The following is a 25,520-nucleotide window of genomic DNA, read 5'->3' on the forward strand; positions in this document are numbered from 1 at the left end:
TATAGGTGAACTGGATAGAAGATATCAATAAATTAATAATTGTACTGAAGAATTGAAAATTTACCGTTTAAAGTAGCGGATCATAAAAAAGCGACGTCCAGTTGGCTTGGAAATGGCGATCAATGACATTCTTCATATAATTTAACATATAAAATCACAACGATCTTTATTTCATAGCCATCGCTGACGCCGTTTTTTTCGATAATATTGTATTTTTTTCTATTCTCGTATTTTTTTTTAATTAAGTGTTTGTTTGTGTTTAAAAATACGCTAAGAAATAGTTATTTTTTATACAAGACGATAATGCAATTTTATCGTCGTGTATAAAACAATATTTTTTTCCATAGCCAGTTACGTTTTAAAAAATATTCAAAAATTAATATTTCAAGGAATTTATTACGAGTAAAAAAAAATATTGTGCTGGGTTGGTGTTGGTTTCTATGTAATTTGACAAATAAATAAATTTGTCTCTTTAGTTGTCAGTTTTGAGTCAATATTTTTTAATTCTCTTTTGTGTCGATTGCTGATTGAATTGGAGCTGAGGAAGAAATGACTCAAAACGAAATAAGTAAATTACCAACAGATATTCAGGCTGAGGCGACAAACGCCATATCCAAACTACTTCTATTTAAATCTCGAATAACTTATGAAAAGGAATACAAAAATTTTCAAAAATGGAAGCAATTAAAAAACGTGCGAGAAGAAATAAAGTTATCCTCGCTGTTAAAATATCATTTAATCTACCCTTGCGAGTATTATTTTATCTACTATTTTTGATAGATATACACACACCGGAAAAATCTAGGGATATCATTTTATTAAAGTTAAAAATAAATGTTTTGTATAAACAACCACATATTTGTAGGCCGATTCTTTCTACTTCGATTGAAACGAAGTAGTCACACTAGTTATTTCTAAATTTGGGATATTTGCAGAAGTGTTAGCAGAAGATATTTGCAAAGCACCTAGCATCAATTGTTCCAATTTAACCTGTACTGGCTATGTTTTTATGATAACTGGCCAGAATTCATTCAAATAACTCTGTTTAGTATTAAACGACATTATGGAGGGTAGACATCTTAACAGAGACGAAATGCTAAGGGTCATGGGTATGCTCGAAGCTGGAATACGCCAAATCGACGTATCTAGAGCATTAAATACAACGCAAAGTGTAATATCGCGATTAAGTGCACGCTATCGTGAAAGTGGTGATGTTGTTGAAAGGCACACAGGGCGACATCGCATTACTACCCCTCAGCAAGATCATTTTTTACAATTAAATGCTCGACGCCGACCGACTCTTACAGCACCAGAGCTTAGTTTAATTCTCCAGGAAACACATAATGTAACCGTTAATCCTAACACTGTCAGCAATAGATTAAGAGAGGTCAACTTAAGAAGCAGACGCCCCTGGAGAGCTCAACCCGTAACGAGAGGAAATCGAGAGGTACGATATTTGTGGGCTCAAGATCATGTTCAGTGGTCGAATGAACAATGGGCCAATGTTCTCTTCACGGATGAGTCACGCTTTGGAATTCATCCGGATTCGAGAAGGCTTAGGGTATGGAGACAACCGGGAAATCTTATTCGGTTGGATCATGTTCAGGAAGTGCACCCTTATCAAGGTGGAACAGTTATGGTCTGGGGAGGAAGCCAGTTAGGCCGAAAAACCGATCTCGTTTTTCTTGAAAGGTTTCTAACAGAAATCAAATATCGTGATTTAATTCTTGAGCCTGTCGTGTTACCATATGCCAATGATTTTGGGAGAAACTTTATTTTCATGCATCACAATGCACGGCCTCATACAGCCAGAGTGGTAAGTGAGTTTATCAATGCTCATCAATTAAACATCTTACCCTGGCCGGCACAATCTCCTGACCTCAACCCCATCGAGCACGTATGGGACTCGCTCCAAAGAAGAATTTTGAGAATGGGTATGCCTCGTGAAACTCGTAGGGATCTGGTTCGGGCCGTGAACGCAGCGTGGCAGGCTGTACCTCAAGAAGAGATCGACAACCCGATCAGGAGCATGGATAGACGATGTAGGGCTGTAATGAACAGTAGAGGAGGCTATACCCTTTATTAAGTAAAAATGGTTTTATCTTTTTTTTTTAATTCACAGTTTAGAATAAAAAAAAAATGTGTGTATTTTTTCGAGTTCAATAAAAATCAAGGTAAATTTGAAAAATTCGGTAAATTTCGCATTTTTATTTCCAATACGTTCTGTAAACTATTTGTTTATTTTAATTTTATTATATCAGAAATGCAAACAATAAAATTACTGACGATGGCTGGATAAAATTGTAATATCCCTAGACTTTTCCGGTGTGTGTATGTCAATTTTAACAGTTGCTATGAAAAAAATAAGATTTATCACACACACTGTTTATTCACAAAAGATGAACGTAAATCAAGCCAAAGCGTAAACAAAACAAAATCGTACATAATGAACTTTTTCGAGATCGGGATAAAGATAGGCGGCATGGAAGGCGTGAATAATTTAGTGGCGAGGAAGGCACCGAAACGGAAGTGAAACGTTGTTTTTGCCATATTTTAAAATTAACGGGCCTATGTTACCGCTGTACGCGCTATCTAAATGGCACATATGTTACTTTTCTCATCAAATTCTGGCGTTTACATTTATACGGGACCAGAAAGTCCATAGATATTATGCTTTCTTGATGTTTCAGACAAAAAAATACCTGTTAATAATAATATTCTCTAAAAAATGTAGATTATTATAAATTATTATCGAGCATTCTTGTACCGTATAGTAAAAAAAACAGCGTCAAAGATACCTGGGAACAATCAATTTATTACGTATATTATTATAATAATTAGATATTCCTTATAATTAGTGGAGTGCTTAAAGCCCTTATGAGATACAAACCTCGGAATTCATTTACTGTGAACGAATGTTTATAAAACTTTTTGCATTGTATTGTTAATAAGATATATTACAAAGTTTACCTATTTAAATTCGTTGCTTTCACTTTGGTATTTAAATAAACACACACGTATACAAATGCATACATACAAGATGGCTCCGTTTTCCGGAAAAGCTCTGTATCAGGATTCCTATTTGAGATTTTCACTCTTCACATTTCAAAAATATTTTTATAGATATACAGGGTGAGTCAAATATATATATATCATTTATTTATTCGAGTTTAGTGAATTTGCTATAAAATTCTGGTTCCAAAAATACCTTAATACCATAGAGTACCTATATTAAATGGTCTTTGAATTATGACCACGTCCATAAGGACGTTAATATAGACGTCCAGGAACCTTCGTATGAGAACGTCTAATCGAGACGATCGACTTATTGTAAGTTTATCGCTAAGAAACCGCCGTTTGCCAGCTTTTCAAATTGATAATGAATTGCACTTAAGAACCGTACATATTAATTAACGGACTACAAAAAAAAGATTAAATGAAGCAAATCTTATGTCAAGAAGGCCTGCTTCGGGACCAGAACGTACTAGATATGTTGACTAGGCCCAAAATCAGAGGCATGGTCTTAATGTAAAAATTACGAAAAATGTTAGTGCTGTAACGTTTTTAGTTCGTTACATGTCTTTTTTATATATAATATATGATGTCTGGCCTATCATCACCGGATTCCCTCTCGTTCAGGCCGGATAGTTTATTTGACGCGTAATTTTTACGTTCCCTAGTCGCCAACCCTGTTATCGTTCGACACAACCCTGTTAGCGCTCTGAGGAGGCGCTGTCAACATCGCTTCTGTCAACTCTCTCCGTCCTTAACCTCACTTTGTTTTGACGCTCTGTTGTATCCCAGCTTTTAGAAATGGTGATTATTTAAATCTTGCTGTATAATCCGAATCAGCTGCTATTTCAAAGCAACAGGTAAAGATGAAATATCCTTTTAGATTCGATATTATTATTGAATATTTTTAGGGTAGAGTTACGGATGTCCCAACTTGTATTTGTATTTTGCTGGCACGTTGGCGTCCCTTTTCTTTTGTCCTCCAGAATGTCACATGGAAGAAAGGACAGGTTGTTTATTATTTATTGAGCCCTCGGAAGTATTTCGAGGTAGGTTTATTTTGTTTATTAGACCTTGTTTGGTTTTAAACAAGAGTTTCATATTTTTAGGGTCCAAGGTACGGACTGTGTCCAAGGTACGGACTGTGTCCAAGGTACGGACTGTGTCCAAGGTACAGGTAGGTCTTATGTACGGATGTCTTGTGGACGAGTGTCCCCAGTAAGAACGATTTTTTCTTACATATAAGTGCCACAGCGTGGATGTAGCTTGAGTCCCATGCTGCTTCGTTCCCAGCTGTAAGCTAGTTAGTTACGGCTGTACCAATTTATGGTGTCTCATTCTGGCCCCTTTGGTTGTGTTGGATGGCTGAGTACAGAGATGCGAGACCACCTCACGCTGCTACTGTTTGAAGCAAGATTACATAAAGAACAGCTAAGTGTAGATTTACGTTCTAGTTTTTTATGTTTTAGATTTTCTATATTTTCAGTCTTAAACAGTAACGTACATTTTAAATAATATCGTACAGACTATATTTAGTGGTTAGATTATTAAGAACATTTATGTCGATTCAGTAGTTACAATGTGATTTAGATTTTTAGGTTTCATTATATTACGCCTTGTAATAGTATTACTTTCTATAGATATTATTATTGCGCTATATTAACAGATGAATAACGAGACATAGATTCTAGAATCTACAGGTTGCAACACATGAGATTTAACACCGCATAAAATTTAACAATTTAAATAAAGTAATGCTACTTTTCTTATATTTTCTATAACGTTACACGCATTGTATTTTTTTCATAGTCTTTTCATAGAACATATTTAATATTATTTACATACATAGTTTTACTCAACAAATAACCACTATAATAATTATTAAAATTGTACAATGCTATTTACCATCAGAATTCATCATGAATAAATATAGTCATTAGTTTTAAGTATTATACAACTGTGTTTTCTTTCTCTGTACATGCCTGGCGCCCAATATCTATTTCTTTGGTTTATTGTTATTAATTAGTTTTCTTTCCAGTGAAATACCTTATCCACGACTGCTCTCCAATGAAAAGCTGCCGTTCGCAGTGATAATGTTTTAAAAAAAAACGCTACAGTGCATTCTTTAAAACCGAATATTTCCAACAAAAATAAAGCTAATGAGATGAACCAAAAAACAAACCATCGAGAAAGGATGTATCTAAATGATAAAATAATTTTTAAATTTCTTAACATATTTCACAGGGTGTTTCAAACTTTAATAAAAAATATCAACATTTTGTTTTCCCTTGTATAATTAACAGATGGGGAGTTTCATTTTTAATTTAGAAAAAGATACTAAGAAGTCAAATAATTTGGCAACACACTGCTTAAAAAATCATCAAAATCGGCCCATTAAAATCAAATATATTAACCTTTAAAATACATCAAAGTTTTAAGGTGCCCATTGTTCGTGCCGGTGAATGTATTTCAAAAACTATACATTTTAGTCATATACTTTTTTACTAGAATCCAAAAATCAATTAATATATAGGGTGTTCCATTACAAAAAACATAACTTGGTGTAACTTTTTTTGGGGACACCCTGTAAAACTCTACATAATTTTAGAAAATACTTTAAATTGACTTACATTAGCTCAGAAAATTTCACTTCAATACAAACTTTTGTTCTCCTTGCAAAAACCGCGTCGTATATGACGCGCCACCCTGTATAATTCGATTTCAATCAAAATTTCAATGATTAGAATATAAGCAGAATAGGTATAGCTTATGCATTAGATTTATTTATTTCAATAAATTTACTTAGAAAAAGAATTAAAAAAATCAAAATATTAAGAAGGAGGTAATTAAGAATTTACTAAAATTACTAAATAAAAAATTAACAGCAAGGAAAGAAAATGGGTAAATATTTTAGTATGTTATCTATAAAACACAATACAGAAGGTTTGACATTAATACATTCACAGTACTTAAATTCCGAGGTAAAAGTCTCTGGGCGCTCATTCATCAGTTACAAAATGATTAAAATTCTAGTAACATACACTAGTTCATTGATACACAATCAAATTACATCTAATGAACACTCGATAACCTAGTTTTAAGCGACTACAGCCACCTAACGAGCAAACTTTTAACTTCAAATAGCTCCCTCATGTCTCCATTATCAGATCTTTATTATTTCATTTAAACCGCGAGTCTTTGGAAAAACTTTGGCGCAAGGTAAGCCGAAACTGAGGTGTAATAAATTAGCGGAATTCCAGTTCAACTCCTTCGCGAGAAGTTTATTGGGAAAGCTCAGACTGAAACGCGTCTGTACTTGATTAATTCTAAACTCCCGCCGCTTCGTCGATTATCTTTGACAGATTTACATCCGGCAACGTTGCGCCGAGAAGTTTACCAGTTGATTAGGGGATTTATTCGGTCTCCTATCGAGCAATCTATAAATCTGTCAACCCAGCTTTTCTCTCTTGGTCTACTGAGTTTCTTTGCAGAGATTTTTTTTACTTTACTGTGTTTTTTTTAATAAACAAATATTTTTGGTGGAATTTATTTAAAAATATAGTTTTTGATTATTAAACCAGCAAAATAAAACACTAGTAGATACATCACAATACACTAATACACTTTATTTTTAACACTAACGCGCATTTCACTAACCAATCATATCAGATGATTGAAACTGAACTATTACTTACAAATTCAAATTTTATACAGGGTGTCCCAGAAATAAGGGCAAATATTTTAAGGGGTGGTAGATCTGGTCAAAAGAAACATATTTTCTCTTTACCATTTTTAAAATAAATTGAAAATAACCGAGTTATTTAACTTTGAAATTTTAAAAAAATAATAGCAACATTTTGAGAACCGCCGGCAGATATCGACAACTACCTCCAATTACCCGAATCAAGCCCGCATCCCAGGTATTTGGACGCCCTGTGTTGCCATATGGACAAGAAAGTATATTTATGCTTAAAATAAGTCATAAAATCACACCACCTCAGGAGTTTGGTAGAGATTGCAGAGATGCATTACATTTTTAATATTGCGTTATTATTACAGAAAATAAATTAAAAAACTTATGACAGATCGATGTAACTGCGACAGTTCTCTTTTTTGATACACACTTAATTAAAATACACTTCACTGTGCTGCTTTACTTGTACATGCTATTATAATAACTGCTAAAATAACAATACCCATTTCTAACACATTCTTGCCATATAGACTTAATCACAATTTGAACCACTGATTTACAAAACACCTTGAAAACCACACATTACTTTGGATACCTTTCTGAATGAATAAATGTTCAGAATTATTGTCTCTTATCGCCACTTTACGAACTACTTTCAATCTAAGAAAATACATGTTTCACTCAACAATTTTAAATACGTATTTTGTTTCTTCGCTATTTTTTCGATGTATTTCGACAATTCCATCGACAGCCGAACCGTCTGCCAAGAGTGCAGCGGTCAACTGCTCCTTTGAGGCGCCGCGCCGTCGTGGCGGGCTTGCGTCATACGATGTTAAGCAACGTTACCGTAGCAACCGAAGCAATCAAATTGTTATTAAATTTTAAAAATAAAACAGAAAAACATCAAAGGAAACAAACAAAACACAAATGAATTAATGATTGATAAGGTCACAAAAAAGAAATGTCTAAAATGTTTATTGTAATTCAGAATTCAATATATCGAAAACAGCCCGACGAATAATAAATTCATTTTTGTTTTGTTTGTTTCCTTTCATGTTTCTCTGTTTTATTTTTAAAATTTAATACGAATTTGATTGCTTCGAGTGTCTTGAATTTGAAATTGTTGAAACTACGGCAACGTTGCTGAACATCGTATAACGCAAGCCCGCCACGACGGCGCGGCGACTCAAAGGAGCAGTTGATCGATGGTCGATGGAATTGTCGAAATACATCGAAAAAATAGCGAAAAAACAAAATACGTATTTAAAATTTTTGAGTGAAACATGTATTTTCTTAGATTGAAAATAGTTCGTACAGTGGCGATAAGAGAAAATAATTCTCAACATTTATTCATTCAGAAAGGTATTCAAAGTAATGTGCGCTTTTCAAGGTGTTTTGTAAATGAGTGGTTCAAATAAAACAGAGAAACATGAAAGAAAACAAACAAAACAAAAATGAATCGATTATTCGTTGGGGTGTTTTAGATATATTGAATTCTAAATTACGATAAACATTTTAGGAATTTCTTTTTTGTGACCTGATTGTGAATAATATGAAGAATCATTTTATTAAATTTATTCGAAAATAAAGTTATTTTGCAGCATAACAAAGATTTTCGTAAACGTCATAAACGTAATGTTTTAGTTAATGTTCGGTGGTTTTTGTTAAGTTTTCATTGAAAGGGTAAGTACTAAAAATAGTTAAAGTGTTTTTTTTTTCTATAATTATTGACAATGAGCACTAATAAAAGATTAAATTTAACATTCCTAATTTTTTGAGTAGAAATTTGTCTATGAATTTACAAATGTAAAACTATGTAGAATGTGGATAACACAGGAGGTTGCAACACTGCAAGATTTAGATACACCGCAGAGAAATCTCAGGTGAATAAACAAGTGGCACTAAAAATTTTTTTCAAATTTTCCGGAAAATGTCAAGAAAAATTTTCAACATTTTTTTTTTCGCAAAAGAAAAACTCATAGGCGTGTTTCTGGGGTTGAACTTTACTACCAGTTAAAATATTTGCACTTATTTCTGGGACACCCTGTATATCGTAAATAAAATTAGTATACACGAGTATACGAAAAATTTATTATTTTTTTATTATTGAATGTTATTGCACCCAACAATGCCTTAATTACGCTCTCCTTTACGCGTAAACCTTTTTTTCTGGCAATTTTATTAACATCTGAAATTGTCACAACACAACACGATTTTTTTTCAGTTATTTTTTACTACCCGAAACAGCGTTACATCACACAAACTTTGTACTTGAGTGTTTTATAGTTTCAATAACTGCACTAGCGAAAACCTAAAATACTTAAATATTATGATAAAACCACGATTTCAACATTATTTTAATGCGATCAACATGATAGAGGCGTGAAATACATACTGATAATTATGATATTATTATGATAATTTCTGATTTTTGCCGTTGAAGCGCTGCGATCTGAATTTGTTGAAATCATCTGAAATGCACCAAACCTATAGGCACTTCATTGTTATTGCTACTAAAGCGTGACAAAATTGGGAAAGCGAGGAAAAACCACTAGAGTGATAGGAGTAAAAAACTAGAAGGAATAGGACCATTATCTCTGTTCATATTATTCTTCCATTTAATAATATTGACGCTACTATCGTATGATCGAAAAAAAAAACCGCGTCAGCGATGGTTATGAAATGAAGATCGCTGTAAGGGACATATCATGTACTAACATAAGAAGTCTCGATATTTTATCTAAAAAAAATAAAAAAGTTATAGGAGTGAGTCACTTTAGAGATGCACCCGGTATTCTAGAGTCTAGAGTCCAGCAGCTAACCTAAATTCCATTGTAATGAAGTCAGTTTATTTTTTTTATTTAACCTGTTAAATGCCAGGCGTGAACATAAATCAAACACGGCACGATAGCGCGGCGTGAAAGTACTTCGGTGGTACACCGAAGGGCCCGGGTTCGATCCTGCTTGGGACTTAACTTTTTATTTTTTTTATCGTTAATATTCTCATGGCAAATGTTTAAATATTTGTTTTTTTGATCACCAGGACGGATAGCGTTTGTGGATTTATGAACCATACTGTATATAAGTAGAATTTGATATGTTCATTTGTTTTGAAGGATTATGGTAACAAATAATTCTTAGACAAGCTTAGTATGGTTTATTTTTATTTTTAGAACTGTTATGATAGTCTAAAACTGAAAAATATTTTTAATACTAAAAATTATTTGCTGATAAAATTGTGTTAAATATTTCGTCGATTTGCATGGAGACGTTGAAGTTTTTTTTTTGTACAAACAGCAAATGGTTTTTTGTAGGATCGACGGGTAAAAACGTTTTTTTTTACTGTAAGAAATCTTGATGGGAGGTAGGACGATGGTAACCGAACGTGGTTCGTGGTTCCCGACGGGAAAGATTATTTAAGCGACGGGAGCGCAAAAACGGGGTTCTTCCTGTTGAGACTAAGTACCGGTGAACTTTTCTAAGTAAACCTCGCGAGTCTGATCCGTTTTTTTTTTATCAGCGCTGCTGTAAAAACCGAATTCTTGAGTTTTAAAGTAAAAGTACCGTATCTCCGTTTTTGATTTTAAATAACTATAAATCGTGGTCGCAGGGATTTGATTTAAAATAAGTCTAAACCGTATTTCTGATTTATGAGTATAGATAGTTAAAAACCGAGCACTTAAGTTTTTTTTTTATACCTGACCGTGAATAGACAACCAGACCGTTTCGTTTTTGATCCGACGCCGATTTTCTTAAGTTTTCTTTATACCTGACCGTGAATAATTAGTGCGCCTGGATTCCGGGCTGCTGTAGGCGATTCAGAGATTCACATTCTTTCTTTTTTTTTGTAACCGCCAGATACCTCATCAGAGTTCTAGTAATCACAAATTTTAGTTTCAGCACAGTAGAGTTTTTTATTTTATTTTTATGGTATAAAATTCCTTTACGGAGGAGGAGTTAATTAAGGTTCCTCTTTCCACGTGAATATGTATTGCTAGTATTTTTCTATTTTATTTATTTGAAGATATTGAATTTAAATCATACGAACTTAATTATTTGCTATTGAAATTAACTGATTTAATTTCTCCGTGTTAGATTTTGATATTTCATGTTTTAGTATTTTCTTCATATTTTATCTATTTGAAGAGATTGGATTCATAATTAATTTAATTTATTAATTAATTACTTAATTATTTGCTATTGTAATTAACTGATTTAATTTCTCTGTGTTAGATTTTGCGATATTTCATGTTTTAGTATTTTCTTCATATTTGATTTATTTGAAGATATTGGATTTGTAATTAATTTATTTAAATAAACCTCGTTATGGAATATATTCGACTTTAACTGGCTTTTATCCCATTTCCCTGGATTCTCCACTGTAGAAAAGCTACCCGTATTGGCCGAGGTGGTCTCTCAAACACCTTAAACTTTGGGGGTGGCGCCCGAGAACAAAAAGACCGACTGTTAGGCGTTAGTAATAGCTCTCTAGAAAAAAAGACTGTTACACCATCAAAACCAAAAATAAAATGTGAAACTATCCAAATAATCTGTTTAAATCCTCCAAATCGTCTCGATTTACTCTTCGCTGGCATTGATTTTTTGCCGTTTTCTCTTTGAAGAGGAGAAGCTTCGAAATAACAGAGTTTTTCCGTAGGTAAGGTAAAAAGAGTCCTTTACTGTTTTCTTAACAATAATACAAGAGTCTCGACTCTAACGTCTCGTGAGCCTTTCGAATAAATAACGAAACGTAAATAATTCTGTTGAAAGAGAGAATTCGCCGAGTTTCTCAACAATTTGTCTTTGTAATAGAAAACCGTGTTGCGCTGCTAAATTTATAACATATTGCCTTATAAAAGAAATTATTTTTGATGTAGTAACAAAATATTAGTAGAGTTAAGTCTTTATATTTCTGATTTTATAATTCCAAATAATTTATAGTCGAAAACAAAAAAAAATATTGAAAAAAATAATTTTCCATAAAAAATATCTACCACCAATCAAATATTAAAAACCAGTGAGTTTTTCGGAAAAAAATCTTAAACACTTATATTTTATTTTGTTGTTTTATATATTTTAAGATTTTTTATAAATTTATACAGGGTGTTTTATAAAATATGACCATTGAGTAATCACGATTCTGCTTAGACTGCTTGACGTTTAAAGCTGATTTTTGGCAAACGGACTGACTGGGGGGTGTAGAGGTTCGATAAGGAGGGGTTTCTCAAATCTCAAATTCCAAGAGAGTGAAAACGCCCCTTAAATATTACAATGTTTGTTATTTAAAAAACGGTTAGTCTTTCGGGAAAATGCTTGGACACGCATAATTTATTTTGTTTTTTACATATTTTGAAATTTTTTAAAAAAATCATACAGGGTGTTCAAAAAAGTTGGGTAATTGATTAACCACGATTCTGCTTAAACTGTTTGACCTAAAAAGCTTATTTTTGGCAAACGGATTTTTCGAAAGTCAAATTCCAACGAGATGAAACTACCCCTCAAATATTACCAAGTTATATAATAATATCGCCATATTGTTTTTTCTCTTTTCTGTGCTTATATTGCTATAAATATCGTAATCTTAAACAATACAATGTGTTCAAAATTCTATGCCAAACTTTCTAAAATATAAAATATTTTTTCTTCTTTTAACTGTAAAAATACCAGACACAATTCATGAGATGGCTTTGATAAAAAATTATTGTTGAAAAACGATGAAGTATGACAATGACTACCAATTATTAAGCAATTTCTAAAATTATAGAAAAACATCTATATAATCAAATCGTTTCATTTGTAGATTCAAATAAACTAATACCTGAATGCCAATCTGGTTTTCGTAAGAACTACAGCACTACCACTTGTTTACTGAAGCTGGTTAATGATATTAGAACAAATCAAGAAAATAAAAATATGACGTGTCTTAGCTTACTAGACTTTAGTAAAGCATTTGATACTCTAGACCATTCACTGCTCCTAGCAAAATTACAGTATTTTGGATTTTCAGACGGCTATTTAGAATTGATAAAAAACCTTTTATAAGATAGATCACATTGTGTTGTCATGAAACGGGGAAGTTTAAAACAAAAATCTAGTTATATTCCTATGATTTCTGGGGTTCCTCAGGGATTTATTCTGGGGCCACTTTTATTTTCGTTATATGTAGCTGATATGAATAAGGAATTACAGTTTTCTGAATTGCAGCAATATGCAGATGATTCTCAAATTTATTGCAGAATAGATACTAATAATTTGGCACAACTTCAGTTAAATTTTAACGACGATCTTAATAAAATTAATAAATATGCTCTGGATCATAATTTGAAATTAAATGCCGGTAAATCTTGTGTTATAGTATTTGGTAGTGATATAAACAAAATTACAAATACGGCTGGTAACATGAATATCCATATAGATAATGTTGCGATACCCATTGTTACAGAGACTAAAAATCTTGGAGTCTATTTTGATGCGAAGCTTTCTTTTCAGGCACATATAACTACTAAATTAAAGGCTGCTTATATACGGTTGAAGAATTTTTCGTCTCTTAAGAAATATATACCATCAAAGACTAAGTATCAATTATGTGACACACTTATTTTATCTTTATTTGATTATGGCGATGTTGTTTATGGTACATCCATAAACGCTAGATTCTCTAGAAAAATCCAAATACTTCAAAACTCGTGTCTACGGTTTTCTTTTAACATTCCTTTTAGAGATCATATAACGCCACATCTTAAAAATTTATCTATTTTATCCATGACTAACAGACGACAATTTCATTTAATGACAAGCAGCCTCCCTATTTGTTCTCATTGTTTCACTACGTTGACCATGATCATTCGACTAGACAAGTGCATTATTTTAAAATTCCTCAACACCGAACAGCTAACTTCCAAAAATTTCATGGCGCCACATTTGTGGAATAATATTTCTAATAACTTTAAATTTCAATCCTTTACAGATTATAAAAAACAAATTAAAAATCATTTACTAAATTCGTAAATATTATAATTTCTTCGACTGATTTGTGAGATCTTGTTCTTCTGATATGCCCGTCATTGGTTGCTGTTCCGGTTTTTACACTGTTTCATTATGCCTCTCTGCTTATCTCCGCTCATCCCTGATAAAATTATATTTTCACTTTTTTTATATAATTTTAATTTTTTTAATTTCGTTTATTTCTATAATTTAATTTATTTCTGTTTTGTATTTGGGGTCACACATTTATTAATACTAATATTATTCTGTAAAACTTAATGGGGTCTAATAAAGAAATTTGAATTTGAATTATGTTTAAATAAAAATATAACAAATTTTAATTTAGTATAACGACTATATATTTCAGTAATTATACTTCTGTTCATATCCTTTTTCTTTTTTCGAAACATAAATAATAGAAAAAGTTAGTTGCTATTACACAAACAGCACAGGCCATTAGTTACAACCGAGCAAAAACTTTCCTTATTTATATCTTTCCTCCCCGACAGACTAAAAAACGGACGCTTAAAGGACAAATCGAGATAAAACAAAGAAAATAAACTCCGTAAAGTATTTCAAAACAGTTTTTTAATCTTCCAAGTAATCGATAGACTTCACGATCTTTAATAATTGATTAAAAAGTCTAAAGTGATTGATGATATCCCGTTAGTTTTTTTATCAATATCTTTTGCGAGTGACACTTTAATTTTTTTTAGATTTTTTACTGCCTTTCTCAAAATCTCTCTTTTTTTCATATTAACTAAAAGTGTCAAAAATAAAATGTCGTTTTTTTTCATAATATTAGGGTTTATGATGGACCATTACTTTTACAACGTTGTTAGCTCTTTACAGCGCAAGGGTGTTGTGGAATATGATATGGGACAAAATAAACATACACTTTAATGAGATAATTTTTCATATTTCGTTATGTTTCCCTGTGGGACTTGTAGACGGCGTAATAATGTGGGTTTACCCTAATAAATGCGTGTTGGAAATTTTAATCTTTCGGGAAGAAAGTTTATTGCTGTTTGTATTTTTGTTTTTAATTAGTTTTTGAACTATTTAAATATAAGATGTATTACTAAAAGATGATTATACCGGGTGTTCTCCAAAAGTGGCCCACCCCTATAACTTTTTTATTTTTTCACACAAAATATCAAGATTTCGTGTGTTAGTACATGACATAAATAAATAGATGGGGCTGCTCCCCTAACATTTTGCGCTGGATGTATACCATGATAGTAAGACCCATGATTACTTATGGAGCAGTTGCCTGGTACACAAAACTAGAGCAACGGACGGCAAGGCTAAACCTATGCAAAGTCCAGAGACTAGCATGTGTTTGCATCACATGAGCCATGAGAACCTGTCCAACAGCAGCAATGGAGGTCATTCTAGATCTAACAACACTGCACATTGTCATTGGTAGATATGCCAATGCGACAATGATTAGAATGGTCACTAACGGAATTAGTACTGGGAGAATTGTCAGATCAGGGGCTTGGAACACCCTCAAAAAGGAAATACTACTCCTGCAACTCCCAGTGGACGATATGCCAAGAACGTACAACTTTGACAAACATGTCAATGTAGTATTGAGCAATAAGAAGGATTGGAAGAGCGAAACGCTTGCCCAGCAGTTAAAAGACCATACCGACCATACCATAACTTGATATACTGATGCTTCCAAAACCAATACGGGAACAGGGATCGGAGTATTTGGGTCGAGAACTAAATATTCCGAACCAATGGGCACTTACCCTAGTATCCTACAGGCAGAAATCTACGCTATCGAGAGATGCGTACAACTTATCTTAGATAGGAACTATCGGAAACAAGAAATAGCCATCTTATCTGATAGTCAAGCAGCGTTAAAGGCGATCAACTCAGTCTCAATCAATTCGAAATTGGTCAAAGAATACATAGAGAAGCTGAATAAATTAGGCAAAGAAAACAAAGTCCTCCTACACTGGGTGCCTGCTCACCAAGGGATAAAAGGCAATGAAAAAGCAAATAATCTAGGTAGAAAAGGAGCGAACACTCCACTAACTGGACCAGAACCGTTCTGCTTTCCAAGTGGTAACCAACTCAAGGAGGAACTCAAGAACTTGGAAGATTCCATCCGCAACCTGGAATGGAAATCTTGCAATGGTCTAGGACACTCGAAGAAGTTTCTGAGGGCTTATGATCAAGAAAAATCACAGATCTTCCTGGGTCTGAGTAAGAACAATCTTCGGATTGTCACGGGGTTTTTAACAGGACACTGTCTCCTCAATGAACACCTCAGTAGATTGAAACTAAGAAACGGCGAATGCAGATTCTGTGGGGAAGATGGTGAAACACCAGTACACCTCATCACTGAGTGCGCCGAGACGACAACCATTCGTGCCATGAATTTTGGTACGACTGATATTGGAGATAGAGAACTACCCTCTATAAAACCGTCCCAGATACTGGCTTTTGTCAAAGCCATGGGACTGTATGATGAGTTATGATTCAAGAAAGGGGGACACAATGGATCTGTAAGGTCGAAGTGATTAACCCCCCTCCCACTCATTCTAAATTCTAAAATTCTAAAATATGACATAAATCAGGATTGATTGACGTATTCAATTGTTTTTATACATATAGAGCTACAAAGTAGTCAGAAACTAACAATGAATTCACTTGTTTCAGGAGTGTTGTGCAACATTGAGCATCTCGAACTAGAAATGCCCAGGTACGCCGTCAAGGGAGGTAGCGTAACCCTTCGCTGCAACTACAGTGTGAAACCGGAACACTTGCATAAGGTGGAATGGCTGAAGGGCGAGGACAAACTGGTCCAGTACGTTAAGGGACGGAAACCGGCTTTTAGGGCCTGGGAAATACCTGGGGCGAAGTTACACGTAAGTTAGATCGATTAAGGCTAGTATAGGTCTAATTAGCTTAGATTTGAAGGTAACCGAGGTCATAAAATCGTAGAGTGCATCTTTAGATACCCGATCTCAGTCTGAAAAATCATGTTTTAAAGTAATATTTTTGTTAGATTTTTCCATAACTCCTTTCTTTTTTTCTTTTTCGTTTTCTTCTTCTTATCTTCGTTTTTTCCTCTTCTTCTTAATTCTTCTTCCCCGTTTTTTTTTTGACAATCCATTTTAAAAACGTATGCAAACAGAAACAATTATTTTATTTACATAGGCACACTATAGAGATATTATTTTATTATCATTTTTTATTGGTTTTTAATTTTTACTTATGTTCATTAAAATCAAAGATAGGTAGCCATACATTACTAACCTCTACAGATGCCTGAGCAGTACATTAATTTGTATTAGATTGTATTAAACATTTTCTTTTATTTATCGTTTAGTTATGATGATTGTTGTTCAGTATCTCTTTTTGTTTCTGCATGGGCTGCATTACTTCATTGTTGGTGATCCTTTGTACCCATGAGATTCGCAGCATCCGTCTGTATATATGCATTTCGAAGGCTTCTATTCTCTTCTCGGTTTGTGAATCCAGTATCCAGCTCTCACATCCATAGAGTAACACAGAGAAGACGTAGCATCTGACCATTCGAGTTCTGAGATCCGCACTGAGGTCTCTTCTTGTAAAAAATGATTTCATTCTCACGAAGATTTTTCTCGCTTGCTCAATTCTTGAAAATATTTCTCTTTTCGGGTCGCACTGACTATTGATGTTAGCTCCTAAATACTTTAATGAGGTCACTTGTTCGATTGTTTGTCCCTTGACACGCAGGTGTGCATTTATTGAGTCTTAGAAAGACCAATAGTTTGGTCTTGGAGACATTGAGATGCAGTCCAAACATCTCACTATAGTGGACTACGGAATTTATAATGCTTTGCAGTTCTTGTATATCGTTGGCTATTATAACCGTATCATCGGCATATCTGATATTGTTTATTGGGATTCCATTGAACTTGATTCCGCCCTGGATTCGATCCAGTGCTTCTCTAAATATAGTCTCCGAGTACAGGTTAAACAGGAGCGGAGACAAGACGCAACCCTGCCGAACACCCCGTCTGATTTGTATGTCTTCCGATGTTGACTGCTTCATCTCAACTACCGCCGTTTGATGCAAATAAAGTTCTGATATGAAACGTAGGTCTTGTTCGTCAACTCCGGTTGTTCTTAGAATTTTGATCATCTTCTGATGATTAACACAGTCGAACGCCTTACGATAGTCTATGAAGCATGCAAATACATTCACATTCATGTCTCTACACCTCTGTGTCATTACATTTAGGGAGAAGAGTGCTTCACGCGTTCCGAGTCCGTTTCTGAAGCCAAACTGGGTGTTGTTCATCTGATTTTCGCACTTCTTGTAGATTCGAGTGTGGATGATTCTAAGAAAGGTTTTGAGGACATGGGACATAAGACTTATCATCCGATAGTCATCACATTGTGAGACGTTGGGTTTCTTTGGCAGGGTTACGAATGTTGATTTAAGCCAATCTGACGGTATTTTGCTTGAGCTATATAATTTGTTAAATAATGCTGTTACCAAATCTAGACTTCTGCTTTCGTTATCTGCAAAAACAGAATTTATTAAGTGGATTAAAAAATGCTAAATGATTTATTAACTTTTTGGGATATATAGATTTACAAAAATGACTAAAAGAATGATTAAATTTAAATTAAATTTTTAGAAAAATATTTTGAGAGAATATCAGATTAATCTCCACCTCTAATTTTTTTTTAAATACATAGATATACTTAAATAGAAGATAAAAAATGTATTTATTAAACTATTACAATAATTAATGTAAGAAATCTTTAAAACACTTTTTAATTTTTTGACTGGTCAAAGATTGGCTACAAAATAAAACGGTTCATTTAATTTTACATTCACTTTTTTTTTACTTTTTTGTGTTTCTTTGTGTGGTTTAGCCTGAAACTAAAGCTAAACACACACAGAAAATGTGGTTAGAGTGGGTCTGATGACTTTTAGTTCACGGTAATTACAGGGAACTGTACGTTTATTTGAGGGCTTTAAAGTAATTAACTATAAACGACTCGCGGTCACATTGTTGGAATTTGTTTTATTTTTGTTCTGGAATGACCTCAAGTTTAAAGTTTAATGAAACTTGCTGTAGAAAATGTAAAATTTAGCAAAAATGAAATTGCTTTAGATAACGAGTATATTTTGAATTTTCTTCTAAAAAAATGAAGTTTATTTTTTCGAAGAAAAATTGATGATTAATTTAAAAAAAATAAAAATTTCCCAAATTTATCATTTCAGTCAAATAACTATCTACTGAACATGTTTATTTTTTTGTCAATAATGACATGTATTGACTGTTCCTATTCCAAATATCTCGAACGGTTTACTCGCAGATATTTTTACCAAGAGACTTTTTTTTCGTAAAAACGCGGAAAATGCATATTTTTTCTTTACTCAGTAGTTTTATACAGGTACGGACGAATAGTTATTAGTCTTCAAACCAGTTAAAAAATATGTAGGTGGCGCCCTCTACAAGTAGGAGTCATATTGACAAAATCAAATTTCTCGTGTCAAACAATTCCCAGATGCCAATTTTCATCGAAATAAAATTTTCATCCAAAATATCAATCCATCATCCAATTTTCATCCAAAATAAAAATCGGAACAAAAATAAAACTTCTACACCTTATATCTCCGAAACTAATATATTTATACGAACTTCTTTACTTATTTTATCTGCAGAATATACTGCCAAAGTTTTCTTAATACAGTTCGGACCACTCTGTATAATAAAATATCCTTAAAGCTTGCTACACCCATTAATAATATAAAAAATACATTTAAAATTTATTTCCTCAATCGTTATAAATTTCCAGACCTTTTACGTCCCATTTCTCTCTTGCTATGTAAGATTAAAATTCATTATCAGGACCGTCTTTTAGAGACGGACCCGTTTAAGCAAAGCCCACTCGATAAAGCTCTGATTTGATGGCCATTAAAAGTCAAATTCCGTTCAGCATCCCTTAACCAAGCATCGCTGTGTTTATATTTTGGATATAGGTCACTCCAATTCTATTTAGAACTTATATTTTATGCACGAAGGGTATTTTAATACCCCGTATTCAACGTAGGATACTGTTATTTTAGTATTAAATTATTTAGTATTAATTTGTTTTAAGAATAGATTTATGTACTCAACAAGTTTGGTTATCATATTCTTAGAACCAATAGAATACTCTAATTTTCTGCTAAATTTATTTACTACAGTATTTACTGAGAAATAAAGATTTTACATATTTATTTGTTATTGTATTTGCAGAAAGATCACTACGATGAAAAACACATTCGTCTCTCCAACCTTACTTTTGCTGCAAGCGGATCATATTACTGCATAGTATCCATGGAAACGCCCAGTATTTTTACTAAAGACTCAGAATCCAAAGATTTAACGATCATAGGTAAGTTTTAAAAAATACTCCATAATTTATCTGGTTATGATTAATTTTACTCAATTACTTGAACATGTCAGTTGAAACACAGAACAGATACAAATTTGTATCTGTTCTGTGGTTGAAAATAAATGAGTAACTAAAATCAGCTACATCTGCTCTATACAGGGTGGTCCGAACTCTATTCCGGAAACTTCGGCAGCATATTCTGCAGATAAAAATCAGTAAAAAAGTTCGTATAAATGTATGTCCTAAAATGCTTAGTCTCGGAGATACAGGGTGTAGAAATTTCATTTGTATTTCTATTTTTTCTAAATAATTTAGGAAGTAACGTCAATATTTGAATGAAAATTGGTATCTTGGGGTTTTTTGACATGAGAAATTTGATTTTGATTATTTCGATTCCAAATATCTCGATAACCATGACTTGTAGCGATTTTTACCAAGAGACCTTTTTTACGTAAAAAACGCCGTAAATGTATATTCTTTTACTCAATAATTTTATACAGGTACAGACAAAAAGTTATTACTCTTCAAATCAGTTAAAAATATGTAGGTGGCGCCCTCTACAAGTAGGAGTCATATTGACATCAAAATCGAATTTCTCATGCCAAAAAACTCCCAGACACCAATTTTTATCCAAATATTGACGTTACTTCATAAATTATCTGGAAAAAATCGAAATAAAAATAAAACTTCTACACCCTGTATTTCTGAAACTAAGCATTTTAGGGTATACATTTATACGAACTTTTTGACTTATTTTTATCTGCAGAATATGCTGCCGAAGTTTCCAGAATACAATTAGGACCACCCTGTATATCCACTAATACATATAACCAGAGTTCTCATGTTTTAAACATTTTGTTAAAAAAACAAGTGTTTAAAAACCATTAATATTTAAAACAAGTTTTAAAGGTGAACCGGTGTTTATTTTTATAAAAAATAAGAAAAGCTCTTTTCACCTAGTACAAAAGATAAGAACCACAGAACTAATAAAAACATGGTACTTAAACATTAATAACTATTATTATGTGCTACAAGTCGGAGGAGTACCATTAACGTGTATGGTACCACTATGTAGAACCATAAAAGTGTAAACCATAAAAAAAAATTAAAAATAAAAGAACATGTTTTTTATCACTGAATTTAGTCAAGGAGTTACAGTTAATTTAGTTTAAGTTACTTAAGAATTTCTGTTAGTCTTTTAGCGTTGACTGAAATAGTTATAAAGATGACTTTTTTGTATATAGATCCACAAGAGTATGACCCAAAGATCACCTTCGAGAAAGAAACATATTTTGTTGGAGAGACCTTAAAGGCCAACTGTACCACAGCTCCTGCAAAACCTCCTCCGCATATTACCTGGCTGATGAACGACGAAAAGGTAATTGATATTAATTTTTAATAAAAAAAAGGTTTAATAAGCACCTTTAATAAACTAACCCAACTTTGTTTCATTTATCTAGATATTTATGTAAAAAAATAATATAAAACGAACAAAAAAGTCTCTTATTTATATGCAATGAAATTTTAGATACATTAATATCATTACCAAGATTTCCTAAGAGTAAAAAGCTTGAGCACAGCCTCCATACGAACCAGCCAAAGCAAAAACTAACTGGCTAGTTACAAATTCCAGACAAGTGTAACTCCGCGAGTCCAGATGTGATTATTTAACTGGAATATGCCTGTGTGGAATAATAAAACCGGATTGCCCTATTTTTTGTTGTAATTCTCACTAAAATAAAAAATTTAAAATTTTATTTCCTGTTCAATTATGGATTGGATTTATAAAGCAGCAAAAATTTTCTTTTAAGCTTCAAAAATTTGTTTTTTTTAATATAAAATAAGATTGATAAATTGATGAAAGAAATAAAGGAAAAAAAGCTTGAACTACTTGAGAGAAAGTTTTGAAGTAATTAGAAAGAGCTGAAAAATTATGGAGAAAAAATTTAGACAGTCGAGAAGTTTTTTTCTTTTTGTCTTCTCAAAGAAAATCTAATTTTCTTTTTTCTTCTGTTTTAATTTAACTTATAATACATTTTTGCGTTTTTTCTTGTGGTTAGTTTAGGTTTTTTTGACAGGCTTATTACATGGGATTTTTTTTTGGTGTAAACAATGCTTCACTTGTAAAAAAGCTATTATGTCACACTTGTTGACATGTCAAAAACATAGAATTGGCCCCTTGATTATACCGTGCTGGCAACTCTTAATTTTGGGTCAGTATTTATATGTGTGGAAGTAAATCGCATAGGGATCTTGTTAAGTCGGAGTGAGAGAAATGTTGCGGCGTTGCCACATTTCTCCGGTACGCCTTTTCCTATCAAGTAAAGTAAAATCACGATCGCAAACCGCTAATTTAAAAAAAAAAATTTAGAAAAGATTTTCGAAAGAAATCGGTACATTTATTATATTTCGTATATTTTTTATTTTATTTATTTTATAGAAAGCACTGTTCATTAAAATGTTGTATCCTATGTTATAGGTTTTGTTTCTCTCTACAATTTCCTGTCTCACAATGTACCGTTTGTGTCCAGGAAGAGTTCATGGTTTCATAGATGTCGATTTTTGAAAGAAATCAGAACATGTATATTATTTCGTATATTTTTCATTTTATTGATTTTATGGAAAGCACTGTTCATTAAAATGTTGTATCCTATGTTATACGGCTTGTTTCTCTCTACAATTTCCTGTCTCACAATGTACCGTTTGTGTCCAGGAAGGGTTCATATTTTCATAGTTGTCGATTTTCGAAAGAAATCAGTACATTTATTTTATTTCGTATATTTTTCATTTTATTGATTTTATGAAAAGCACTGTTCATTAAAATGTTGTATCCTATGTTATAGAGCTCGTTTCTCTCTACAATTTTCTGTCTCACGATGTACTGTTTGTGTCCAGGAAGGGTTCATATTTTCATAGATGTCGATTTTCGAAAGAAATCAGAACATGTATATTATTTCGTATATTTTTCATTTTATTGATTTGATGGAAAGCAAAAAAATTTCTTATTTATAAAGATTTTCACATGCTGTCTGCGAAGAAAATATAGCAGAAATATTAAGAAAGTTTTTGAAAAAACGTCTCTTAGTCTTCCACGTATCTTAGCAATGTGCACAGTTTCGCGGTTTATTTCATACATTTGGCAACGTTTTTACTGTTTTCTCTTTGTTCAGTACTTTAGAAACGCATCGTACTCTTCTTACATACGGAAATCTCGACACAAAACTAACCTTTCCCAGCCCTTAGTATATCGATAGTAACTAAAAAATAAACTACACGTATCATACTATTACAGGTGAGAGATTCACTGACAAAATCCTACTCAAATGGTATCGTACATGGCCATGGATACTTCGAAACAAAAGCACCCTCGATCAAGCAACTATCCATAGAAGTATCCCAGCTACATGCCGGCGAAGACGGCAGACTGAGACTGACGTGTGTGGCAACCATTCCAGGATATGTCAGCAAAGACAGCGACTATGCTGATATCAGAAACAGCACCGCACTGAGTAAGTACAGAATAAACTTGCTCTTGTATTATTTTCGTGATAATTTTATGTATAATGGTCCTAACCAATTTTTTTGTTTGTTTGTAGTCGAAATATTAGAAATAGAAAGCCCTGCTCTACCATCTCCTGTAGAAGCAGCATCTTCGTCTCAATTTTTAAGATTTCACGTCATTCTATTGGTAATCCTAGTCCTGACGACGTACCAACTGTAAGAAAGATAAATATTGCAAATTTTAAGGTATATTCTGTACATTTTGATTGGTTAAAAGAGTTTAAAGCTATTTTTCTACCGGGTTGTTAAGTTTTGCGAAATTTTAACATAATTTTATTGCGAAATTTATTTAGTAACAATTATTGTAATATGCTAATACAGTAAGTATATTCAAAAAAAAACACTCAGAAAATCAAAAATACGTTTCTATATAAAATAAATATATCCTGCATAATATCGCTGTATATGATTCGCAATTTCTCTTCGTTAATGCTGTTTTACTTAATTACATTGAATATACAAAGCACAAACGTGTTAAATCGTGGTTAGTTGTAATTTAAACAAAATTTAATTACGGAGAGTTTTAATAAACTGGAGTAAACAAGTTTATATACAAGCCTGGAAACATTTATGATTATAGTTCCTTGTTTAGGAAAACATACAATCTATTTAAAACATATTTTTTCCATAGCAACTGTTAAAATTGCCTCATATCTATCAAAAATAGTAGATAAAATAGTACTTTAACCCACAAAACATCCCCCTTTAGAACTTTTTCTTTAATGGCCATAAGCGGGAGTAAAAGACCAACCGTCCGAACAAACACTAGAGGCGCCACCGGTCATCAAATGGTGTAAAAATTGCGAAAATTTAATCATCTAATTTTGACACAAGGGGTCGCGCTTAACTTTTTCAATTTTAATTCAATATTCATTGTTTTCAAATTATATTATTAGACTTTGTTGTATTTTGTGAATGTATAAATGTTTTCTTAGTATAAAGCTGCATTATAGTAATTTAAATTATATTACATACATATTTAAGATTCAAATATTATGACATATATGTCAGTTGCCGTCTAAAATGTCATCTTGATAACAAAAAGTTAGTTTTTGTCAAAAGTAGTTAAAATCATGTTAAAATATTAAAATTTACAAGTTATAATTAGATATTTTATATTATTTCAACAACAAACACATAATAGTACAGCGTAATGTTGATATTCAGGTACAAAACAAAAAGTGCCGTTATATTTTTCAGTTTTCGTTGTCAGCCGCGGAAGTTTCAGTGATTTTAGTGTTGTCGGATATTTTTATTTGTGAAATAGAAATATTGCGTTTGGATTGCAAAACTAAAAGTGGAAGTTTTATTGCAATGTAAGTAAGCGTTTGTCCATTTTATATTTTACTTTTTTCATATCTACGACAAATATACATATATTGAAATTTTATAATTCGTTTTATTAAAACAATGTTAGAAAACAAGCTTGTAATCCTGTAATTGACATAATTGTTATGTAATATATTCCATTTAAATGTAATATATTACTTTACAATTAAAAAAAATGTAAATTTAAAAAATATATTAAAAATACAAACAGGCATTAATTGAAATGTTTTGAGTGCGAACAAACACGAGAGGCGCTTTATTATTTACTTTCATTTCTTAACATGACAGACGAAGTTCTAAAGGGGGATGTTTTGTGCTTTAACCCAAGGGTAGATTAAACGATATTTTGACATCGAGGATAGGTTAAAAACTTTATTTCTTCTCGCACGTTTTTTAATTGCTTCCATTTTTGAAAATTGTTGTATTCCTTTTCATAAGTTATTCGGGATTTAAATGAAAGCAGTTTGGATATGGCGTTTTTCGCCTCATCCTGAATATCTGTGGGTAATTTACTTATTTCGTTTTGAGCCATTTCTGG

The 25,520-nt window shown here is 32.5% G+C and overlaps 1 protein-coding gene across 1 annotated transcript in view; it reads left to right on the plus strand.

The window, feature by feature from the left end:
* LOC115884377 overlaps positions 1–25,520 on the plus strand; it is a 104,311-nt gene that overhangs the window by 67,404 nt on the left and 11,387 nt on the right. The window contains exons 2-6 of the mRNA XM_030902937.1: positions 16,367–16,575; positions 19,954–20,092; positions 21,337–21,470; positions 23,385–23,601; positions 23,689–23,809. Coding sequence (XP_030758797.1) covers positions 16,402–16,575; positions 19,954–20,092; positions 21,337–21,470; positions 23,385–23,601; positions 23,689–23,809 — 785 coding nt within the window. The 5' untranslated portion in view covers positions 16,367–16,401. The remainder of the gene's footprint in view (positions 1–16,366; positions 16,576–19,953; positions 20,093–21,336; positions 21,471–23,384; positions 23,602–23,688; positions 23,810–25,520) is intronic.

This window comes from Sitophilus oryzae, unplaced genomic scaffold (assembly GCF_002938485.1).
Source record: "Sitophilus oryzae breed Bouriz unplaced genomic scaffold, Soryzae_2.0 scaffold_227_pilon_pilon, whole genome shotgun sequence".
Lineage (NCBI taxonomy): Eukaryota > Metazoa > Arthropoda > Insecta > Coleoptera > Curculionidae > Sitophilus > Sitophilus oryzae.